The sequence below is a fragment of the Caloenas nicobarica genome, chromosome Z, assembly GCF_036013445.1.
Source record: "Caloenas nicobarica isolate bCalNic1 chromosome Z, bCalNic1.hap1, whole genome shotgun sequence".
Classification (NCBI taxonomy): Eukaryota; Metazoa; Chordata; class Aves; order Columbiformes; family Columbidae; genus Caloenas; species Caloenas nicobarica.
In genome coordinates this window covers 66,171,973-66,193,512 of record NC_088284.1, presented here as the reverse complement: position 1 = coordinate 66,193,512, position 21,540 = coordinate 66,171,973, and the positions used below count along the sequence as shown (strand labels likewise).

General features: G+C 57.0%; 3 protein-coding genes across 3 annotated transcripts; all 3 read left to right on the top strand.

Annotated features, from left to right (window-relative positions):
• Nucleotides 1–720: 720 nt before the first annotated feature.
• Nucleotides 721–3,999, top strand: LOC136002367 (sperm-associated antigen 4 protein-like). Its single transcript, XM_065657310.1, has 7 exons — nucleotides 721–963; nucleotides 1,240–1,336; nucleotides 1,541–1,610; nucleotides 2,152–2,252; nucleotides 2,494–2,661; nucleotides 2,802–2,891; nucleotides 3,445–3,999. Exons 2-7 carry the CDS (start codon nucleotides 1,328–1,330, stop codon nucleotides 3,598–3,600), a joined length of 594 nt encoding a protein of 197 aa, XP_065513382.1. The 5' UTR covers nucleotides 721–963; nucleotides 1,240–1,327; the 3' UTR covers nucleotides 3,601–3,999.
• Nucleotides 4,000–8,144: 4,145 nt separating this feature from the next.
• On the top strand, nucleotides 8,145–10,733 carry LOC136002282 (sperm-associated antigen 4 protein-like). The gene is made up of 7 exons (XM_065657185.1): nucleotides 8,145–8,184; nucleotides 8,385–8,425; nucleotides 8,592–8,688; nucleotides 8,893–8,962; nucleotides 9,504–9,604; nucleotides 10,227–10,394; nucleotides 10,535–10,733. The coding sequence occupies exons 1-7, from the start codon at nucleotides 8,152–8,154 to the stop codon at nucleotides 10,631–10,633; spliced, it is 609 nt and encodes a 202-aa protein (XP_065513257.1). The 5' UTR covers nucleotides 8,145–8,151; the 3' UTR covers nucleotides 10,634–10,733.
• Nucleotides 10,734–14,687: 3,954 nt separating this feature from the next.
• LOC136002099 (sperm-associated antigen 4 protein-like) lies at nucleotides 14,688–19,084 on the top strand. The gene is made up of 10 exons (XM_065656929.1): nucleotides 14,688–14,878; nucleotides 15,433–15,545; nucleotides 15,855–15,916; nucleotides 16,117–16,157; nucleotides 16,324–16,420; nucleotides 16,625–16,694; nucleotides 17,236–17,336; nucleotides 17,954–18,121; nucleotides 18,262–18,351; nucleotides 18,905–19,084. The coding sequence occupies exons 1-10, from the start codon at nucleotides 14,688–14,690 to the stop codon at nucleotides 19,058–19,060; spliced, it is 1,089 nt and encodes a 362-aa protein (XP_065513001.1). The 3' UTR covers nucleotides 19,061–19,084.
• The last annotated feature ends 2,456 nt before the right edge of the window (nucleotides 19,085–21,540 follow it).

Below are 21,540 nucleotides of genomic sequence, written 5' to 3'. Positions count from 1 at the left end.
TCCAGAGACGCCTCAGCCCGGGAGTCTCCACCGTGTGAGTACAATACTTGTCCGGTACGGACACACAGGCGACGGGTGCCAGTGGGTCAAGGCCAGCAAGGGGAGGCTGGCAGTGCTCCCCACCAGGAGACCCTGGCTCCTCCCACATTGCTGCTCCTCAGCTGGTGAGGGAAAATCCCCCATGTGCAGGGCACTGCTCTTGAGCACTGCTAACACCAGGACTCCCTCTTCTTTTCAGGAAAGAGATCATCACCTTGAAAAAGAAGAGGCTCTGCACGATCCTCATCTTGATGATCCTAGGTGCTCTAGGTGAGCGTTCGCCCGCCGTCAGCGGACTCGCAGAGGCGCAGAGTGTGAGCTGCAGTGTGACAGAGAGGTGCTGGTGGGGCCCTTCCAGCCTCCCGTGTCTGCAGCTCAGGGAGCTCCCAAGATGCCCACTACATGCAGAGAAGGGAGGGAAAATGGGGTGCAGCTTTGAGACACCAAGTGTGCCCTGAAACCAGGGAGAGGGTCCCCGCTTGCTTGGAACTGCAAGCTCGGCGCCCTTTCCCCCGTGTCCTCAGCCAGCCTCTTGCTACCCTGATGTGGGAGGAGACTGTGGGACTGCAGAGATCATTGGACAGCCTGAGGAAATAACTCTCTTGGTGATGTGAATTACAGCTGGTGTTTGCTGCGGGAGCTTGCTGCTGACGTTGAGGCTGTGGACACAGGATGCGCCGCAGGTCGGTGACTGTCGTTGTGGGACAGGCAAGCCCCACAGAGGAACCCGGCTAGATGGTGGGCGGGTAAATTGCCCAGTCCCTCCAGTTCTAGGCAGTGACCCAGAGGATCAGCAGCAGCTTGTGCCTGGCCTTCCTAGAGCCACCAGCTCTGGAAAGCTCCAGCAGCTCTGGGACTCATATGGAGAACCTTTCCCTTCCAGGTGCTGCTGGGGCAGCCTGCAGCTGACCTGCTTGACCTGCGGTAAGAGCCCTCTCCTTTCCTGACGGGCAGGACATTTAGTGGGGTAACGGCAGATGAGCCCGTGCTATTTGCACTCACTTGTACGGCGCTCAGGGCTCGTGCCTTTCGCTCCTGCCTGGGCCTTTTGCTAAACCGGGAGGGCAAGGGAAGCATTTGCAGGCCTGCGAAAAAAATGAAGGGGGCTTGAGCACCTTTGTCTCTGCTCCTCATGAGCTTGGATGCTCTGGGAAGAGCTGAGCCACTTTCTGACAAGATCTGCTTTCCCGGTGACTGCAGGAACACGCTGTCTGCGTGGGGGGAACAATCCCAAGAGGTGAAACAGCTGCGAGATGAGCTGGTGCGCCTGGCTGCAGAGATCGGCACTATGATGGAGGTAATCGTGCGCTTTGGGAAAGAGGGCTGGGTCCAGTAGTGCCCTGCACAAGGGCCTTCCTGGGCCACTTGATGGGCTTTTTCTGCACAGCCCACACATCCAGCCCTTGCCAGGGGCTGCTGCTTGAGCTTCTCCACTATAAAGCTCTTTCTCCTGCCCAGCTCTGATGGGGTCGCTTCCCCTGTTCCTTTCTCTCCTTCCCAGGAAGTTCAGCAAATGAGAGACACAATGTCTGCAACCACGCAGTTGTCTGACTGGTCTCTGAGAAGTGCAGGTACAGACGAACGGACAGGGGTAGGGCTGTCATTGCACTGGGCTCATCGTGCTTAGCGCTCCATAAAGCAGGCTGCGCTGCAGACTCTGCTCCCTGGGGCAGAGGGAGGTGGCACAAAACCGCAGGGCCCAAGAGCACGACTGCGGCTGAGTGGCTCCTTGGGCTCGCACCAGCCCTGCCGTCAGAGCCCTCACTGGAGCACCGGCCGTGCCCTAGACAGCGTTTCTCCCTCTCCCCATCCGCTGAGCCTTCCTGGGGAACGAAAATCAGTGGCCGGGTCATCCTTTGCTGTGCACACAGCGGGGCCTTGCCTTGGGTCTGCTGCCCTTCCCATTGGAGCTCACAGCCTTCCAGCACCCGCAGCCCTTCTCTGTGTGTGGCTGGGAGACAAATGCTGTCGTCACCAAGCATGGGGATCCCCTTCTGTTTGCTGCATCCCCGGCGAGGGTGTGAGGCTTTGTGCAGGGCTGGCAGGCAGCCTTAGAAATAGCCTGCAGCCCCCAGGTCCTCCAAGCCTGAGGCTGCTCCGTTCTCCCCTTAGGGGCTGCCATTGACCTGCAGAGATCGTCCAGCAGCTGTACAGGCTTCAGCAGTGTGTTTTGGTTCCTGTGTGCTCCACCACAGCTGGATACCTTTGTGCAGGTAGAGTAGCAGAAACGGTCAGTACTGCTTCTCTTGCCCCTAATAAAGTCACTGGCTGGCTTTTTTCCTCTGTCCCACACCGGGAAGAGAGCCGGGCACTTCTGCACACTTCCCAGCGCACCACTCATTTCGAGCACAAACCCAGCCCACAGGCGCAGTGCCGTCTGTGCTTCTGGCTGCACAGGAGCCCAGCGGGGCCCATCGTGGCCTCGCGTTCATGGCTCTTGGCCTCTGCTTTCAGCCGGATACGTCCCCGGGATACTGCTGGCCTTTCCGAGGGTCTCAGAGCGAGGTGCTAATCCGGTTGCCCATGCTAATACAGCCGACGACCGTCACCATACAACACACCTCAAAGGCAGCCTCTCCGCTGGGCACCGTCAGCAGTGCCCCCCGAGATTTCACTGTCTCTGTAAGTCTCTGCCGGGCACTGGGGGCTGGGACTGGGCTGGAGCTGAAGGGGCTGAGCGGGGATCACGGGCCCAGATCTGGCACGAACCTTTCCTCATGGACGCCTTCAGCCTGACCTGCTCCTCTTGCACTATCTCCAAGGGACTGGCTGAGGAAGGCAAGGAAGAAACTCTGCTGGGGACCTTCACCTACAACGTGCAGAAAGAACCGACCCAGACCTTCACTCTGCAGGTGCAGTGAGTGTGTGTGGGCAAGAGGCCAGGGCCCAAACGCTGGTTTACCAGCAAGTCTCTTGCAGAAGGAGTGGGGATGGTCCTTGCCGGGGCAGGGGCTCGACACTGGCCAAGAGAAACATTAATGTGCTTGCGGGGGAGAGTGTCATCCAGCAGGGCAGCAAATGCAGAACAAGGGCCCCCTTGCCCCCAGAGCTGCGCGGGTCCCCAGGGGTACCTGGCTGCACCCGATGGGCAGGTGGGGGCGGGAAGGACACCCAGCACCTCGTCCCGGCTCAGGACTTTCCCCACACTCCGTTTCCCGCAGCCAGCGAGCCTCTGCTTTCCACAGCCGCCCTGCATGATCCCTGCGGCGGGTGTTTGGTCTGCAGGGGCACGGGGTCCTTTGCCACCTGGGTGGGAGAAGGGAAGGAGGGAAAAGCTGCCGCCTCAGCCACGATGGGAGCTGGTCCTGGAGCAGGGCAGGGGCCAGCAGAGAATATGCGCGCAACCCTGCTCTCCCTCTTTACACCCCAGGAGTGACGCTACATTTTGCCGTGCTTTTCTTGCAGAATGGGAAGCCCAGAGCCTTCCAGCTTTTGAAGCTCGGCATACGGAGCAACTGGGGAAAACGAGGATACACCTGCATTTATCGAGTGCAGGTGCATGGGGAGATTGTGGAAACAAATGCCATCCGCCACACACATGTGGAGACCTTACCTCAATAGTTATTAAAGAGTTAAATGGAGAAACAGGCCAGAGGGATGTGGCTGTTAGTCTGCTGCAGAGCAATGTCATATCAGAGGCCCTCTCCAAGCTGCCAAGCTCTGCCTTTTGCAGGCTGAGGCCTTCCTCAGGCTTTCCACTTGCTCTCCACTTCAGGGATGTTTCCTAACTAAGCAAAAGGAGACGACGCTCCTCTAGCCTTTCCTCGACAAATTCCTGCAGCCTGAGGGGCACCCCCCCATCTCATCCCAAGAAGGAGTCATCGGAGAGCCTGGCAGCATTTGAGGGTCATGATCCCCAAAGCACTGGCCCATTTCATTCAGATGGCACCTTGGCCCTGGGGACAGGGTCTGGTAGGGGTCCACACGGGGTGCAGCCGTGTCTGGGACCCCTGAGGAGTGTCTGGGGTGTGTAAGGAGGTCTGAGCGGCCCAGCTGCTGCAGAGAGGGGACGCTGGCCCAGCTCCCTGTGCCCATGTGCGCTCCCAGGCACAACCCTCCGCTTCTGCCTTCTGCGTGTCTCTAAGAGAGACACCGTTCCCCCTGCCTGAAAAGCCAAAACACAGTCAGGTCCCAGCTCAACACTGAACACACAAACATCCGTCTTTTTCAAGGGGAGATTTGCCCAGTTCAGCCCTGCATCTTCAACAGCAAGTACGCAAGGCTATGGACCTACACACATTCGTCTCAGACTCATGTAAACTTCAAAAGCTAAAGCCAACAGTTGCACTGCCAGCCCTGCTACTCTGCTAAGTACGGGAGGCCTGGAAAGCAGTGTGATCTTCTTCTCACTTCAGCGGGTGCAGCTTTGTGGAGAAAGCTTTGGCACCTCTGCTCTCCTTCCACATTGCTTTCCTCATTTGCCTTTCCATTTAATATGGCAATAGGCATATTCGGGTGGACAATTGCATGGTCCTCAAGCTAATTCATATCCTTATTCGCATCCGAAAAATATTAAGAAGGTTATAGCTACCACTATTATACAAGATATTATACACCGGAATTAAATCACTGTTAGAAGGCTGACTGTGCAAAGCACATTACTGTAAAAAGTCTATGTACAGCTAAGCATGAAGTTTCAGAATACATGGTGTCCACACAACGATCGGGGCCTGCAAATAGAACCCATCACCACGCCAAAGAGAGGTATGGGTTTTAAAATACCCCTGTCCATTTTGTAGACCTTTTATTATCAGGAGGTTGCGTTGGCCACACTGGGGAGGGGCCGGGATTACGCAAGGGTGTAGCTTTTATCCGCCCATTTTCTTTTGCCCTCCTAAGGTACACCTTGGATTGTGTTTTTTTCCACCCCGGCAGTATTTTGGCCCAGCCTTCCACCAGGCTTTCCAGGTTGGGAGTGGGTAACGCATCAATCACCTCCCGAGGGATCACCTTTAAAACACCCTTCTTCCAGAGGGCATAACATTTCTCCCTTGGGGCCCGGGGATCCTCATGTGCCGGGTGTCCCCTACCATTGTTATTCCCTAGGGGTTTTGTTTTTGCAGAAGGGGGGTGCCACTCTGCTCATCTGATAGCTTTAGAGTCACCTTCCACAGAGGGCACCGGACAATTCTTTCGGTCGTAATTAATTAACTCTTGCGCCACCTCTCCCCAAGTCCAAACTTCCCTTTCAGGGAATCTGCAATTGGGGGTCGCTTTTCCTTCTAATGCGGCAGCATTATTCCCTTTTGCTCTGGGACATCACTTGTATTTTCCCTCGCAGCTGAATGCCAAAAGTTTTCAGGGAGTCCGGGAGGCCCTGTATGAGAGGTATCACTTGCTGTGAGTCAACGGGTGTCATCATGGGGGATCCTTGTTTAAATTTGAGCTCCCGGTCGCACATCCCTTGCAGACATGCTGCCTTCTGTCCATTTTCCACTACCTGGTTGCCCGACCCCACAATGGCAAGGGGGTCCCCCCTTTAGAAAGGGTTGAGGCCTCCAGCCCAAGAGGCTGCTCTTTGAGTTAGGGACCAGGGCGCACAGTGGTCACCGGTGGTAGGGAACACTCCTGGCCCCCAGTAGCCCTCGGCTTCCTGTTCCCTTAATAATATCTGATCCTCCCCAGACAATGACACCCTCCAAAACTATTCCATCTCAGAATCTTTTGGTGAACGACTAAAATCCTTTTTCAGTTGGGCTAGTTCAGTTGCAGAGGATGGAAACTCCTTGGTAAGAATTTGAGGGGATTCGTGTTCACCATGCTCCTATTGGTACCTGGTCTTGACTAGGGGACAGAAACAGTGAGGAGGCATTTCTAACTTATCCCTCCTCCATTTGCAGCAGCGCACATGCTTTGGCGGGGACAGGCGATTTGTCCTTGGCCATGCAAGTCTCTCATTGCCTGTCGCCGGTCAGGATCCCTGCAGAGCCAACCCCCTGTAGCCAGGCAAAGTTCTCGTGGCCGGGCAGGCTCACGGGCTCCGCGGCTGTCACTGGCGGGCTCCTGGAGAGTGATGCCGTCGCTTGCGGTGGAGGTGGGAGCAAGCACCTTGGAGACGACTTAAAATGTGGACCCTGACACAGAGGCCATGCTTAGGACAGCCTGTGGCCCCATGCTGCCCGACCAGACGCCCAGTGCCCTCGGGGCACCTTGTGCCCCCACACAGGAACCTTCCCGGCCTACTGGGCGCCTCTGAAGCTCTCAGCAAACCCCTCCTTTCTCTCAACTGGCTGTGCTGGGTCGACCCCAGCAGAGCGATGCCCAGCCAGTCCCCATGCAATGGCTCCTTTGGAAAGACCAAAGGGCCAGGCTCTATTGTGCAGCATGACGTTTCGTGGCATGCAGTGCCCCTTTGGTCAGTTTGGGCTGGCCATCCCAGCTGTGTCCCCTCCCAGCCTCTCACCCAGCCTCGGCCTACTCGCTTGGGGACACAGAGAGAAACAGGAGAAGCCTCGGTGCTCTGCAAGCGCTGCTCAGCACCAGCTAGAACGCTGGGGTGTTTCCAGCACTGCCTGCTCACAAATGCCAAACACAGCACCACGCGGGCTGCGGGGTCTCTCCCTGACCCCCTTCCCCCACCCCCTGCAGCTCTGTCTGTGACGTCGCAGCCATGACGTCACGCCATGCAGGGCCAAGCCTCTCTGAGGTGGGGCACTGTGGGCCAGCAGCTGTGGGCCTGTGAGGAGCTCGCAGTGTGCTGGTGGCTGTGTGCCTGTGGCAGGCGCTCTGCCAGCTGTCTCCAGGAGGAGTTCTGAGCGGACAGGCGCAGAAGCTTGCCGGAGACTTTCCTTTCTGCCCAGGATGGGGAAGAGAAAGGCTCCTCAGGGAGCACAACGGGCTGCCCTGGCGAGGCGAGGAGGCAGGAGCAGCCCGGGCACCAGATGGCGAGGGTCCGCACGCCACAGGGCTGCGGAACATGAAGGCAAGTTCAGTGCTGCCTTTCACCCCATCTTTGCACCAAGCCTGCCTGGCTCGGCCGGGCCTGACAGCCCTGCAGAGCCAGCGTCCTGCTGCCCCAAAGGAGGCCTGGGGCCACCTCGGCTGTGTGACGGTGACAGAGCTGGCCATCACGTCTCCGTCTTTGTGGGACACTCTAGAAACTGTGCAGTAACCCCGGACTCGCGCCATCCTCCTTCCCCAGGCCCACCGTCAGTGCCCTGCCTGCGGGGCGACCCTGCCCGGCCCTCCACCCGCCCAGGGCCAGGGGGCGCCCAGCTGCCCCGCTCCATAGGGCATAACCACGGCCCTGGCCCTGGCCCTGGCCCTGGCCCTGCCCCAGGGAGCGAGGCCATGGCACCAGCGCCCACCTCCCTGCAGGGATCTGGCTTGTGCTGAACCAGTGTCCTCAAGAAGAGCCCTCAGAGTTTTCTCTGGTTTCTTTGCCCAGGCTTGGTCCTCAGTCTGGTAATGGCTGTGGTCTCCCTCCAGAGACGCCTCAGCCCGGGAGTCTCCACCGTGTGAGTACAATACTTGTCCGGTACGGACACACAGGCGACGGGTGCCAGTGGGTCAAGGCCAGCAAGGGGAGGCTGGCAGTGCTCCCCACCAGGAGACCCTGGCTCCTCCCACATTGCTGCTCCTCAGCTGGTGAGGGAAAATCCCCCATGTGCAGGGCACTGCTCTTGAGCACTGCTAACACCGGGACTCCCTCTTTTATTCAGGAAAGAGATCATCACCTTGAAAAAGAAGAGGCTCTGCACGATCCTCATCTTGATGATCCTAGGTGCTCTAGGTGAGCGTTCACCCGCCGTCAGCGGACTCGCAGAGGCGCAGAGTGTGAGCTGCAGTGTGACAGAGAGGTGCTGGTGGGGCCCTTCCAGCCTCCCGTGTCTGCAGCTCAGGGAGCTCCCAAGATGCCCACTACATGCAGAGAAGGGAGGGAAAATGGGGTGCAGCTTTGAGACGCCAAGTGTGCCCTGAAACCAGGGAGAGGGTCCCCGCTTGCTTGGAACTGCAAGCTCGGCGCCCTTTCCCCCGTGTCCTCAGCCAGCCTCTTGCTACCCTGATGTGGGAGGAGACTGTGGGACTGCAGGGATCATTGGACGGCCTGAGGAAATAACTCACTTGGTGATGTGAATTACAGCTGGTGTTTGCTGCGGGAGCTTGCTGCTGATGTTGAGGCTGTGGACACAGGATGCGCCGCAGGTCAGTGATTGTCGTTGTGGCACAGGCAAGCCCCACAGAGGAACCTTGCTAGATGGTGGGCGGGTAAATTGCCCAGTCCCTCCAGCTCTAGGCAGTGACCCAGAGGATCAGCAGCAGCTTGTGCCTGGCCTTCCTAGAGCCACCAGCTCTGGAAAGCTCCAGCAGCTCTGGGACTCATATGGAGAACCTTTCCCTTCCAGGTGCTGCTGGGGCAGCCTGCAGCTGACCTGCTTGACCTGCGGTAAGAGCCCTCTCCTCTCCTGACGCATTTGCATGGGAAGCATTTGCAGGCCTGCGAAAAAAATGAAGGGGGCTTGAGCACCTTTGTCTCTGCTCCTCATGAGCTTGGATGCTCTGGGAAGAGCTGAGCCACTTTCTGACAAGATCTGCTTTCCCGATGACTGCAGGAACACGCTGTCTGCGTGGGGGGAACAATCCCAAGAGGTGAAACAGCTGAGAGATGAGCTGGTGCGCCTGGCTGCAGAGATCGGCACTATGATGGAGGTAATCGTGCGCTTTGGGAAAGAGGGCTGGGTCCAGTAGTGCCCTGCACAAGGGCCTTCCTGGGCCACTTGATGGGCTTTTTCTGCACAGCCCACACATCCAGCCCTTGCCAGGGGCTGCTGCTTGAGCTTCTCCACTATAAAGCTCTTTCTCCTGCCCAGCTCTGATGGGGTCGCTTCCCCTGTTCCTTTCTCTCCTTCCCAGGAAGTTCAGCAAATGAGAGACACAATGTCTGCAACCACGCAGTTGTCTGACTGGTCTCTGAGAAGTGCAGGTACAGACGAACGGACAGGGGTAGGGCTGTCATCGCACTGGGCTCATCGTGCTTAGCGCTCCATAAAGCAGGCTGCGCTGCAGACTCTGCTCTCTGGGGCAGAGGGAGGTGGCACAAAACCGCAGGGCCCAAGAGCACGACTGCGGCTGAGTGGCTCCTTGGGCTCGCACCAGCCCTGCCGTCAGAGCCCTCACTGGAGCACCGGCCGTGCCCTAGACAGCGTTTCTCCCTCTCCCCATCCGCTGAGCCTTCCTGGGGAACGAAAATCAGTGGCCGGGTCATCTTTTGCTGTGCACACAGCGGGGCCTTGCCTTAGGTCTGCTGCCCTTCCCATTGGAGCTCACAGCCTTCCAGCACCCGCAGCCCTTCTCTGTGTGTGGCTGGGAGACAAATGCTGTCGTCACCAAGCATGGGGATCCCCTTCTGTTTGCTGCATCCCCGGCGAGGGTGTGAGGCTTTGTGCAGGGCTGGCAGGCAGCCTTAGAAATAGCCTGCAGCCCCCAGGTTCTCCAAGCCTGAGGCTGCTCCATTCTCCCCTTAGGGGCTGCCATTGACCTGCAGAGATCGTCCAGCAGCTGTACAGGCTTCAGCAGTGTGTTTTGGTTCCTGTGTGCTCCACCACAGCTGGATACCTTTGTGCAGGTAGAGTAGCAGAAACGGTCAGTACTGCTTCTCTTGCCCCTAATCAAGTTGGGGACAAGCCCTGGGGCATCTCCCCTCAGGCCGGTGGTGTTCCACAAGACCACGGCACTGGTCTGATGCCTGACACATGAGGTGTCACATGGGACTTGGCTTGCAAAAACAGGGCAGTTGTCCTCAAAATGGGGCTGAGCCGAGCTGAGCTGAGCTGAGCTGAGCCGAGCTGAGCTGAGCTGAGCTGAGCTGAGCTTCCTGCCCATCATCGCTGGTCACTAGTGGCTGAAGGAGCTTCTGCTTGGGCATCCCATTTCTCTGCCACAACTCTAACTGTCCCTCTCCTGATGGCACAGAGTGGGGGGAGGCTGCAGAGCTGTGGGTCAAAGAGAGGGGTTTCTCTGAAACGCTGACTCCAGTGCAGGCCATCGCCGTTTGCCACTGGCTGGCTTTTTTCCTCTGTCCCACACCGGGAAGAGAGCCGGGCACTTCTGCACACTTCCCAGCGCACCACTCATTTCGAGCACAAACCCAGCCCACAGGCGCAGTGCCGTCTGTGCTTCTGGCTGCACAGGAGCCCAGCGGGGCCCATCGTGGCCTCGCGTTCATGGCTCTTGGCCTCTGCTTTCAGCCGGATACGTCCCCGGGATACTGCTGGCCTTTCCGAGGGTCTCAGAGCGAGGTGCTAATCCGGTTGCCCATGCTAATACAGCCGACGACCGTCACCATACAACACACCTCAAAGGCAGCCTCTCCGCTGGGCACCGTCAGCAGTGCCCCCCGAGATTTCACTGTCTCTGTAAGTCTCTGCCGGGCACTGGGGGCTGGGACTGGGCTGGAGCTGAAGGGGCTGAGCGGGGATCACGGGCCCAGATCTGGCACGAACCTTTCCTCATGGACGCCTTCAGCCTGACCTGCTCCTCTTGCACTATCTCCAAGGGACTGGCTGAGGAAGGCAAGGAAGAAACTCTGCTGGGGACCTTCACCTACAACGTGCAGAAAGAACCGACCCAGACCTTCACTCTGCAGGTGCAGTGAGTGTGTGTGGGCAAGAGGCCAGGGCCCAAACGCTGGTTTACCAGCAAGTCTCTTGCAGAAGGAGTGGGGATGGTCCTTGCCGGGGCAGGGGCTCGACACTGGCCAAGAGAAACATTAATGTGCTTGCGGGGGAGAGTGTCATCCAGCAGGGCAGCAAATGCAGAACAAGGGCCCCCTTGCCCCCAGAGCTGCGCGGGTCCCCAGGGGTACCTGGCTGCACCCGATGGGCAGGTGGTGGCAGGAAGGACGCCCAGCACCTCGTCCCGGCTCAGGACTTTCCCCACACTCCGTTTCCCGCAGCCAGCGAGCCTCTGCTTTCCACAGCCGCCCTGCATGATCCCTGCGGCGGGTGTTTGGTCTGCAGGGGCACGGGGTCCTTTGCCACCTGGGTGGGAGAAGGGAAGGAGGGAGAAGCTGCCGCCTCAGCCACGATGGGAGCTGGTCCTGGAGCAGGGCAGGGGCCGGCAGAGAAGATGCGCGCAGCCCGCTCTCCCTCTTTACACCCCAGGAGTGACGCTGCATTTTGCCGTGCTTTTCTTGCAGAACGGGAAGCCCAGAGCCTTCCAGCTTTTGAAGCTCGCCATACGGAGCAACTGGGGAAAACGAGGATACACCTGCATTTATCGAGTGCAGGTGCATGGGGAGATTGTGGAAACAAATGCCGTCCGCCACACACATGTGGAGACCTTACCTCAATAGTTATTAAAGAGTTAAATGGAGAAACAGGCCAGAGGGATGTGGCTGTTAGTCTGCTGCAGAGCAATGTCATATCAGAGGCCCTCTCCAAGCTGCCAAGCTCTGCCTTTTGCAGGCTGAGGCCTTCCTCAGGCTTTCCACTTGCTCTCCACTTCAGGGATGTTTCCTAACTAAGCAAAAGGAGACGACGCTCCTCTAGCCTTTCCTTGACAAATTCCTGCAGCCTGAGGGGCACCCCCCCATCTCATCCCAAGAAGGAGTCATCGGAGAGCCTGGCAGCATTTGAGGGTCATGATCCCCAAAGCACTGGCCCATTTCATTCAGATGGCACCTTGGCCCTGGGGACAGGGTCTGGTAGGGGTCCACACGGGGTGCAGCCGTGTCTGGGACCCCTGAGGAGTGTCTGGGGTGTGTAAGGAGGTCTGAGCGGCCCAACTGCTGCAGAGAGGGGACGCTGGCCCAGCTCCCTGTGCCCATGTGCGCTCCCAGGCACAACCCTCCGCTTCTGCCTTCTGCGTGTCTCTAAGAGAGACACCGTTCCCCCTGCCTGAAATGCCAAAACACAGTCAGGTCCCAGCTCAACACTGAACACACAAACATCCGTCTTTTTCAAGGGGAGATTTGCCCAGTTCAGCCCCGCATCTTCAACAGCAAGTACGCAAGGCTATGGACCTACACACATTCGTCTCAGACTCATGTAAACTTCAAAAGCTAAAGCCAACAGTTGCACTGCCAGCCCTGCTACTCTGCTAAGTACGGGAGGCCTGGAAAGCAGTGTGATCTTCTTCTCACTTCAGCGGGTGCAGCTTTGTGGAGAAAGCTTTGGCACCTCTGCTCTCCTTCCACATTGCTTTCCTCATTTGCCTTTCCATTTAATATGGCAATAGGCATATTCGGGTGGACAATTGCATGGTCCTCAAGCTAATTCATATCCTTATTCGCATCCAAAAAATATTAAGAAGGTTATAGCTACCACTATTATACAAGATATTATACACCAGAATTAAATCACTGTTAGAAGGCTGACTGTGCAAAGCACATTACTGTAAAAAGTCTATGTACAGCTAAGCATGAAGTTTCAGAAAACATGGTGTCTACACAACGATCGGGGCCTGCAAATTGAACCCATCACCACGCCAAAGAGAGGTATGGGTTTTAAAATACCCCTGTCCATTTTGTAGACCTTTTATTATCAGGAGGTTGCGTTGGCCACACTGGGGAGGGGCCGGGATTACGCAAGGGTGTAGCTTTTATCCGCCCATTTTCTTTTGCCCTCCTAAGGTACACCTTGGATTGTGTTTTTTTCCACCCCGGCAGTATTTTGGCTCAGCCTTCCACCAGGCTTTCCAGGTTGGGAGTGGGTAACGCGTCAATCACCTCCCGAGGGATCACCTTTAAAACACCCTTCTTCCAGAGGGCATAACATTTCTCCCTTGGGGCCCGGGGATCCTCATGTGCCGGGTGTCCCCTACCGTTGTTATTCCCTAGGGGTTTTGTTTTTGCAGAAGGGGGGTGCCACTCTGCTCATCTGATAGCTTTAGAGTCACCTTCCACAGAGGGCACCGGACAATTCTTTCGGTCGTAATTAATTAACTCTTGCGCCACCTCTCCCCAAGTCCAAACTTTCCTTTCAGGGAATCTGCAATTGGGGGTCGCTTTTCCTTCTAATGCGGCAGCATTATTCCCTTTTGCTCTGGGACATCACTTGTATTTTCCCTCGCAGCTGAATGCCAAAAGTTTTCAGGGAGTCCGGGAGGCCCTGTATGAGAGGTATCACTTGCTGTGAGTCAACGGGTGTCATCATGGGGGATCCTTGTTTAAATTTGAGCTCCCGGTCGCACATCCCTTGCAGACATGCTGCCTTCTGTCCATTTTCCACTACCTGGTTGCCCGACCCCACAATGGCAAGGGGGTCCCCCCTTTAGAAAGGGTTGAGGCCTCCAGCCCAAGAGGCTGCTCTTTGAGTTAGGGACCAGGGCGCACAGTGGTCACCGGTGGTAGGGAACACTCCTGGCCCCCAGTAGCCCTCGGCTTCCTGTTCCCTTAATAATATCTGATCCTCCCCAGACAATGACACCCTCCAAAACTATTCCATCTCAGAATCTTTTGGTGAACGACTAAAATCCTTTTTCAGTTGGGCTAGTTCAGTTGCAGAGGATGGAAACTCCTTGGTAAGAATTTGAGGGGATTCGTATTCACCATGCTCCTATTGGTACCTGGTCTTGACTAGGGGACAGAAACAGTGAGGAGGCATTTCTAGCTTATCCCTCCTCCATTTGCAGCAGCGCACATGCTTTGGCGGGGACAGGCGATTTGTCCTTGGCCATGCAAGTCTCTCATTGCCTGTCGCCGGTCAGGATCCCTGCAGAGCCAGCCCCCTGTAGCCAGGCAAAGTTCTCGTGGCCGGGCAGGCTCACGGGCTCCGCGGCTGTCACTGGCGGGCTCCTGGAGAGTGATGCCGTCGCTTGCGGTGGAGGTGGGAGCAAGCACCTTGGAGACGACTTAAAATGTGGACCCTGACACAGAGGCCATGCTTAGGACAGCCTGTGGCCCCATGCTGCCCGACCAGACGCCCAGTGCCCTCGGGGCACCTTGTGCCCCCACACAGGAACCTTCCCGGCCTACTGGGCGCCTCTGAAGCTCTCAGCAAACCCCTCCTTTCTCTCAACTGGCTGTGCTGGGTCGACCCCAGCAGAGCGATGCCCAGCCAGTCCCCATGCAATGGCTCCTTTGGAAAGACCAAAGGGCCAGGCTCTATTGTGCAGCATGACGTTTCGTGGCATGCAGTGCCCCTTTGGTCAGTTTGGGCTGGCCATCCCAGCTGTGTCCCCTCCCAGCCTCTCACCCAGCCTCGGCCTACTCGCTTGGGGACACAGAGAGAAACAGGAGAAGCCTCGGTGCTCTGCAAGCGCTGCTCAGCACCAGCTAGAACGCTGGGGTGTTTCCAGCACTGCCTGCTCACAAATGCCAAACACAGCACCACGCGGGCTGCGGGGTCTCTCCCTGACCCCCTTCCCCCACCCCCTGCAGCTCTGTCTGTGACGTCGCAGCCATGACGTCACGCCATGCAGGGCCAAGCCTCTCTGAGGTGGGGCACTGTGGGCCAGCAGCTGTGGGCCTGTGAGGAGCTCGCAGTGTGCTGGTGGCTGTGTGCCTGTGGCAGGCGCTCTGCCAGCTGTCTCCAGGAGGAGTTCTGAGCGGACAGGCGCAGAAGCTTGCCGGAGAGTTTCCTTTCTGCCCAGGATGGGGAAGAGAAAGGCTCCTCAGGGAGCACAACGGGCTGCCCTGGCGAGGCGAGGAGGCAGGAGCAGCCCGGGCACCAGATGGCGAGGGTCCGCACGCCACAGGGCTGCGGAACATGAAGGCAAGTTCAGTGCTGCCTTTCACCCCATCTTTGCACCAAGCCTGCCTGGCTCGGCCGGGCCTGACAGCCCTGCAGAGCCAGCGTCCTGCTGCCCCAAAGGAGGCCTGGGGCCACCTCGGCTGTGTGACGGTGACAGAGCTGGCCATCACGTCTCCGTCTTTGTGGGACACTCTAGAAACTGTGCAGTAACCCCGGACTCGCGCCATCCTCCTTCCCCAGGCCCACCGTCAGTGCCCTGCCTGCGGGGCGACCCTGCCCGGCCCTCCACCCGCCCAGGGCCAGGGGGCGCCCAGCTGCCCCGCTCCATAGGGCATAACCACGGCCCTGGCCCTGGCCCTGGCCCTGGCCCTGCCCCAGGGAGCGAGGCCATGGCACCAGCGCCCACCTCCCTGCAGGGATCTGGCTTGTGCTGAACCAGTGTCCTCAAGAAGAGCCCTCAGAGTTTTCTCTGGTTTCTTTGCCCAGGCCTGGTCCTCAGTCTGGTAATGGCTGTGGTCTCCCTCCAGAGACGCCTCAGCCCGGGAGTCTCCACCGTGTGAGTACAATACTTGTCCGGTACGGACACACAGGCGACGGGTGTCAGTGGGTCAAGGCCAGCAAGGGGAGGCTGGCAGTGCTCCCCACCAGGAGACCCTGGCTCCTCCCACATTGCTGCTCCTCAGCTGGTGAGGGAAAATCCCCCATGTGCAGGGCACTGCTCTTGAGCACTGCTAACACCGGGACTCCCTCTTTTTTTCAGGAAAGAGATCATCACCTTGAAAAAGAAGAGGCTCTGCACGATCCTCATCTTGATGATCCTAGGTGCTCTAGGTGAGCGTTCGCCCGTCGTCAGCGGACTCGCAGAGGCGCAGAGTGTGAGCTGCAGTGTGACAGAGAGGTGCTGGTGGGGCCCTTCCAGCCTCCCGTGTCTGCAGCTCAGGGAGCTCCCAAGATGCCCACTACATGCAGAGAAGGGAGGGAAAATGGGGTGCAGCTTTGAGACTCCAAGTGTGCCCTGAAACCAGGGAGAGGGTCCCCGCTTGCTTGGAACTGCAAGCTCGGCGCCCTTTCCCCCGTGTCCTCAGCCAGCCTCTTGCTACCCTGATGTGGGAGGAGACTGTGGGACTGCAGAGATCATTGGACAGCCTGAGGAAATAACTCTCTTGGTGATGTGAATTACAGCTGGTGTTTGCTGCGGGAGCTTGCTGCTGACGTTGAGGCTGTGGACACAGGATGCGCCGCAGGTCAGTGACTGTCGTTGTGGGACAGGCAGGCCCCACAGAGGAACCTTGCTAGATGGTGGGCGGGTAAATTGCCCAGTCCCTCCAGTTCTAGGCAGTGACCCAGAGGATCAGCAGCAGCTTGTGGCTGGCCTTCCTAGAGCCACCAGCTCTGGAAAGCTCCAGCAGCTCTGGGACTCATATGGAGAACCTTTCCCTTTCAGGTGCTGCTGGGGCAGCCTGCAGCTGACCTGCTTGACCTGCGGTAAGAGCCCTCTCCTCTCTTGACGCATTTGCATGGGAAGCATTTGCAGGCCTGCGAAAAAAATGAAGGGGGCTTGAGCACCTTTGTCTCTGCTCCTCATGAGCTTGGATGCTCTGGGAAGAGCTGAGCCACTTTCTGACAAGATCTGCTTTCCCGATGACTGCAGGAACACGCTGTCTGTGTGGGGGGAACAATCCCAAGAAGTGAAACAGCTGAGAGATGAGCTGGTGCGCCTGGCTGCAGAGATCAGCACTATGATGGAGGTAATCGTGCGCTTTGGGAAAGAGGGCTGGGTCCAGTAGTGCCCTGCACAAGGGCCTTCCTGGGCCACTTGATGGGCTTTTTCTGCACAGCCCACACATCCAGCCCTTGCCAGGGGCTGCTGCTTGAGCTTCTCCACTATAAAGCTCTTTCTCCTGCCCAGCTCTGATGGGGTCGCTTCCCCTGTTCCTTTCTCTCCTTCCCAGGAAGTTCAGCAAATGAGAGACACAATGTCTGCAACCACGCAGTTGTCTGACTGGTCTCTGAGAAGTGCAGGTACAGACGAACGGACAGGGGTAGGGCTGTCATCGCACTGGGCTCATCGTGCTTAGCGCTCCATAAAGCAGGCTGCGCTGCAGACTCTGCTCTCTGGGGCAGAGGGAGGTGGCACAAAACCGCAGGGCCCAAGAGCACGACTGCGGCTGAGTGGCTCCTTGGGCTCGCACCAGCCCTGCCGTCAGAGCCCTCACTGGAGCACTGGCCGTGCCCTAGACAGCGTTTCTCCCTCTCCCCATCCGCTGAGCCTTCCTGGGGAACGAAAATCAGTGGCCGGGTCATCCTTTGCTGTGCACACAGCGGGGCCTTGCCTGGGGTCTGCTGCCCTTCCCATTGGAGCTCACAGCCTTCCAGCACCCGCAGCCCTTCTCTGTGTGTGGCTGGGAGACAAATGCTGTCGTCACCAAGCATGGGGATCCCCTTCTGTTTGCTGCATCCCCGGCGAGGGTGTGAGGCTTTGTGCAGGGCTGGCAGGCAGCCTTAGAAATAGCCTGCAGCCCCCAGGTTCTCCAAGCCTGAGGCTGCTCCATTCTCCCCTTAGGGGCTGCCATTGACCTGCAGAGATCGTCCAGCAGCTGTACAGGCTTCAGCAGTGTGTTTTGGTTCCTGTGTGCTCCACCACAGCTGGATACCTTTGTGCAGGTAGAGTAGCAGAAACGGTCAGTACTGCTTCTCTTGCCCCTAATCAAGTTGGGGACAAGCCCTGGGGCATCTCCCCTCAGGCCGGTGGTGTTCCACAAGACCACGGCACTGGTCTGATGCCTGACACATGAGGTGTCACATGGTACTTTGCTTGCAAAAACAGGGCAGTTGTCCTCAAAATGGGGCTGAGCCGAGCTGAGCTGAGCTGAGCCGAGCTGAGCTGAGCTGAGCTGAGCTGAGCTTCCTGCCCATCATCCCTGGTCACTAGTGGCTGAAGGGGCTTTTGCTTTGGCATCCCACTTCTCTGCCACAACTCTAACTGTCCCTCTCCTGATGGCACAGAGTGGGGGGAGGCTGCAGAGCTGTGGGTCAAAGAGAGGGGTTTCTCTGAAACGCTGACTCCAGTGCAGGCCATCCCCATTTGCCACTGGCTGGCTTTTTTCCTCTGTCCCACACCGGGAAGAGAGCCGGGCACTTCTGTACACTTCCCAGCGCACCACTCATTTCGAGCACAAACCCAGCCCACAGGCGCAGTGCCGTCTGTGCTTCTGGCTGCACAGGAGCCCAGCAGGGCCCATCGTGGCCTCGCGTTCATGGCTCTTGGCCTCTGCTTTCAGCCGGATACGTCCCCGGGATACTGCTGGCCTTTCCGAGGGTCTCAGAGCGAGGTGCTAATCCGGTTGCCCATGCTAATACAGCCGACGACCGTCACCATACAACACACCTCAAAGGCAGCCTCTCCGCTGGGCACCGTCAGCAGTGCCCCCCGAGATTTCACTGTCTCTGTAAGTCTCTGCCGGGCACTGGGGGCTGGGACTGGGCTGGAGCTGAAGGGGCTGAGTGGGGATCACGGGCCCAGATCTGGCACGAACCTTTCCTCATGGACGCCTTCAGCCTGACCTGCTCCTCTTGCACTATCTCCAAGGGACTGGCTGAGGAAGGCAAGGAAGAAACTCTGCTGGGGACCTTCACCTACAACGTGCAGAAAGAACCGACCCAGACCTTCACTCTGCAGGTGCAGTGAGTGTGTGTGGGCAAGAGGCCAGGGCCCAAACGCTGGTTTACCAGCAAGTCTCTTGCAGAAGGAGTGCGGATGGTCCTTGCCGGGGCAGGGGCTCGACACTGGCCAAGAGAAACATTAATGTGCTTGCGGGGGAGAGTGTCATCCAGCAGGGCAGCAAATGCAGAACAAGGGCCCCCTTGCCCCCAGAGCTGCGCGGGTCCCCAGGGGTACCTGGCTGCACCCGATGGGCAGGTGGTGGCAGGAAGGACACCCAGCACCTCATCCCGGCTCAGGACTTTCCCCACACTCCGTTTCCCGCAGCCAGCGAGCCTCTGCTTTCCACAGCCGCCCTGCATGATCCCTGCGGCGGGTGTTTGGTCTGCAGGGGCACGGGGTCCTTTGCCACCTGGGTGGGAGAAGGGAAGGAGGGAGAAGCTGCCGCCTCAGCCACGATGGGAGCTGGTCCTGGAGCAGGGCAGGGGCCGGCAGAGAAGATGCGCGCAACCCTGCTCTCCCTCTTTACACCCCAGGAGTGACGCTGCATTTTGCCGTGCTTTTCTTGCAGAATGGGAAGCCCAGAGCCTTCCAGCTTTTGAAGCTCGCCATACGGAGCAACTGGGGAAAACGAGGATACACCTGCATTTATCGAGTGCAGGTGCATGGGGAGATTGTGGAAACAAATGCCGTCCGCCACACACATGTGGAGACCTTACCTCAATAGTTATTAAAGAGTTAAATGGAGAAACAGGCCAGAGGGATGTGGCTGTTAGTCTGCTGCAGAGCAATGTCATATCAGAGGCCCTCTCCAAGCTGCCAAGCTCTGCCTTTTGCAGGCTGAGGCCTTCCTCAGGCTTTCCACTTGCTCTCCACTTCAGGGATGTTTCTTAACTAAGCAAAAGGAGACGACGCTCCTCTAGCCTTTCCTTGACAAATTCCTGCAGCCTGAGGGGCACCCCCCCATCTCATCCCAAGAAGGAGTCCTCGGAGAGCCTGGCAGCATTTGAGGGTCATGATCCCCAAAAGCACTGGCCCATTTCATTCAGATGGCACCTTGGCCCTGGGGACAGGGTCTGGTAGGGGTCCACACGGGGTGCAGCCGTGTCTGGGACCCCTGAGGAGTGTCTGGGGTGTGTAAGGAGGTCTGAGCGGCCCAACTGCTGCAGAGAGGGGACGCTGGCCCAGCTCCCTGTGCCCATGTGCGCTCCCAGGCACAACCCTCCGCTTCTGCCTTCTGCGTGTCTCTAAGAGAGACACCGTTCCCCCTGCCTGAAATGCCAAAACACAGTCAGGTCCCAGCTCAACACTGAACACACAAACATTCGTCTTTTTCAAGGGGAGATTTGCCCAGTTCAGCCCTGCATCTTCAACAGCAAGTACGCAAGGCTATGGACCTACACACATTCGTCTCAGACTCATGTAAACTTCAAAAGCTAAAGCCAACAGTTGCACTGCCAGCCCTGCTACTCTGCTAAGTACGGGAGGCCTGGAAAGCAGTGTGATCTTCTTCTCACTTCAGCGGGTGCAGCTTTGTGGAGAAAGCTTTGGCACCTCTGCTCTCCTCATTTGCCTTTCAATTTAATATGGCAATAGGCATATTCAGGTGGATGATTACATAGTCATCAAGCTTATTTAGTGGTTCAAGGTGGGAGCTTCAGTTTGCTGCTGCCCAAGAATTACGCTGCTACTGCCCTCTATTGACAGGAAAATAAGACCAAATTGTTGGAAGCTTCGTTTTCCACGGAAACTCTATCAGAAATGCTTGGAAGAAAAGCATCTCTTAAAAATGTAAAACTAGTAAACTTCTAGTTACTGGCCTCCAAATAGACTTGGCGCATGGAGGACAAGGATGTGATTTGAGATAGACACCATGGCTTCACCAAGGGCAAGTCTTTCCTGACCAAGCATGTGGCCTCCTTTTATGATTTGACTATACCAGTGGACAAGGGAAGACCTATGGATGTTTTCTATCTGGACTTCCGTAAAGCTTTTGACACGGTCCCCCACAACATCCTTTTCTCTAAACTGGAGAGATATGGATTTGATGGATGGATTATTCAGTGAATAAGGACTTGGCTTGATGGTGGTCAATGACTCAATGTCCAGATGGAGATCAGTGAAAGAGCAGTTTCCTTCAGGAGTCCATATTGGGACCAGTACTGTTTAATATCTTCATCAGTGACATAGTAGGATCAAGTGCACCCTCAGTAAATTTGCAGATGACACCAAGTTGAGTGGTGTGGTCGACATGCCTGAGGGATGGGATGCCATTCAGAGGGACTTGGACAAGCTTCAGAAGTGAACCCATGTGAACCTCACAAGGTCCAACAAGGCCAAGTGCAAGGTCTTGCACCTTGGTCGGGGCAACCCTTGGTATCAATACAAGCTGGCGGATGAAGGGATCAAGAGCAGCCCTGTGGAGCAGGACTTGGGGCTACCAGTGGATGCAAAACTTAATACAATTTGTCAGTGTGCACTCGCAGCCCAGAAAGCCGATCATGTCTTGGGCTGCATCAAAAGGAGTGTGGCCAACAGGTTGAGGGAGGTGATTCTGCCCCTCTGCTCTGCTCTGGTGAGAACCCACCTGGAGTCCTGCATCCAGCTCTGGAGCCCTCAGTACAGGAAAGACATGGACCTGTTGGAGCGGGTCGAGAGGAAGCCACAAAAATGATCAGAGGGATGGAACACCTCTTCTATGAGGAAATGCTGAGAAAGTTGGTTTTGTTCAGCCTGGAGTAGAGAGGGCTTTGGTCTTTCAGTAGTTAAAAGGAGCTTATAAGAAAGATGGGGACAGAAATTTTAGCAGGGCCTGTTACAATAGGACAAGGGCTAATGGTTTTAAACTAAAGGTAGGTTCAGACTAGATACAAGGAAGAAATTTTTTATGATGAGGTTGGTGAAACACTGAACAGGTTGCCCAGAGAAGTGGTAGATGTTCCATCTCTGGAAACATTCAGGGCCAGGCTGGACGGTGCTCTGAGCAACCTGATCTAACTGAGGGTGTCCCTGCTTGTTGCAGGGGGGTTGGACTAGATGACCTTTAAAGGTCCCTTCCAATTCAATCCATTCTATGATTTGATCATGACATAAATTTCTTGTCAAGAATAATCAGAAATGTCCCACTGGACATCTTCCTATTAAAGCCTTTTTCTACACTGAGATCCCTTAATGGACTATAATAATGTTTGTACCAACTATCCCATT

Bases quoted from the DNA above. Each gene is read 5' to 3' on its own strand.
- LOC136002282 (XM_065657185.1), top strand. From the start codon at position 8,152: ATGTTGAGGCTGTGGACACAGGATGCGCCGCAG. The intron at 8,426-8,591 runs GTAAGAGCCCTC...CGATGACTGCAG, and splicing joins GCTGACCTGCTTGACCTGCG to GAACACGCTGTCTGCGTGGG. The intron at 9,605-10,226 runs GTAGAGTAGCAG...CTCTGCTTTCAG, and splicing joins AGCTGGATACCTTTGTGCAG to CCGGATACGTCCCCGGGATA.
- LOC136002099 (XM_065656929.1), top strand. From the start codon at position 14,688: ATGAAGGCAAGTTCAGTGCTGCCTTTCACCCCATCTTTGCACCAAGCC. The intron at 16,158-16,323 runs GTAAGAGCCCTC...CGATGACTGCAG, and splicing joins GCTGACCTGCTTGACCTGCG to GAACACGCTGTCTGTGTGGG. The intron at 16,695-17,235 runs GTACAGACGAAC...TTCTCCCCTTAG, and splicing joins CTGGTCTCTGAGAAGTGCAG to GGGCTGCCATTGACCTGCAG.
- LOC136002367 (XM_065657310.1), top strand. The intron at 2,253-2,493 runs GTAGAGTAGCAG...CTCTGCTTTCAG, and splicing joins AGCTGGATACCTTTGTGCAG to CCGGATACGTCCCCGGGATA. The intron at 2,892-3,444 runs GTGCAGTGAGTG...CTTTTCTTGCAG, and splicing joins CCCAGACCTTCACTCTGCAG to AATGGGAAGCCCAGAGCCTT.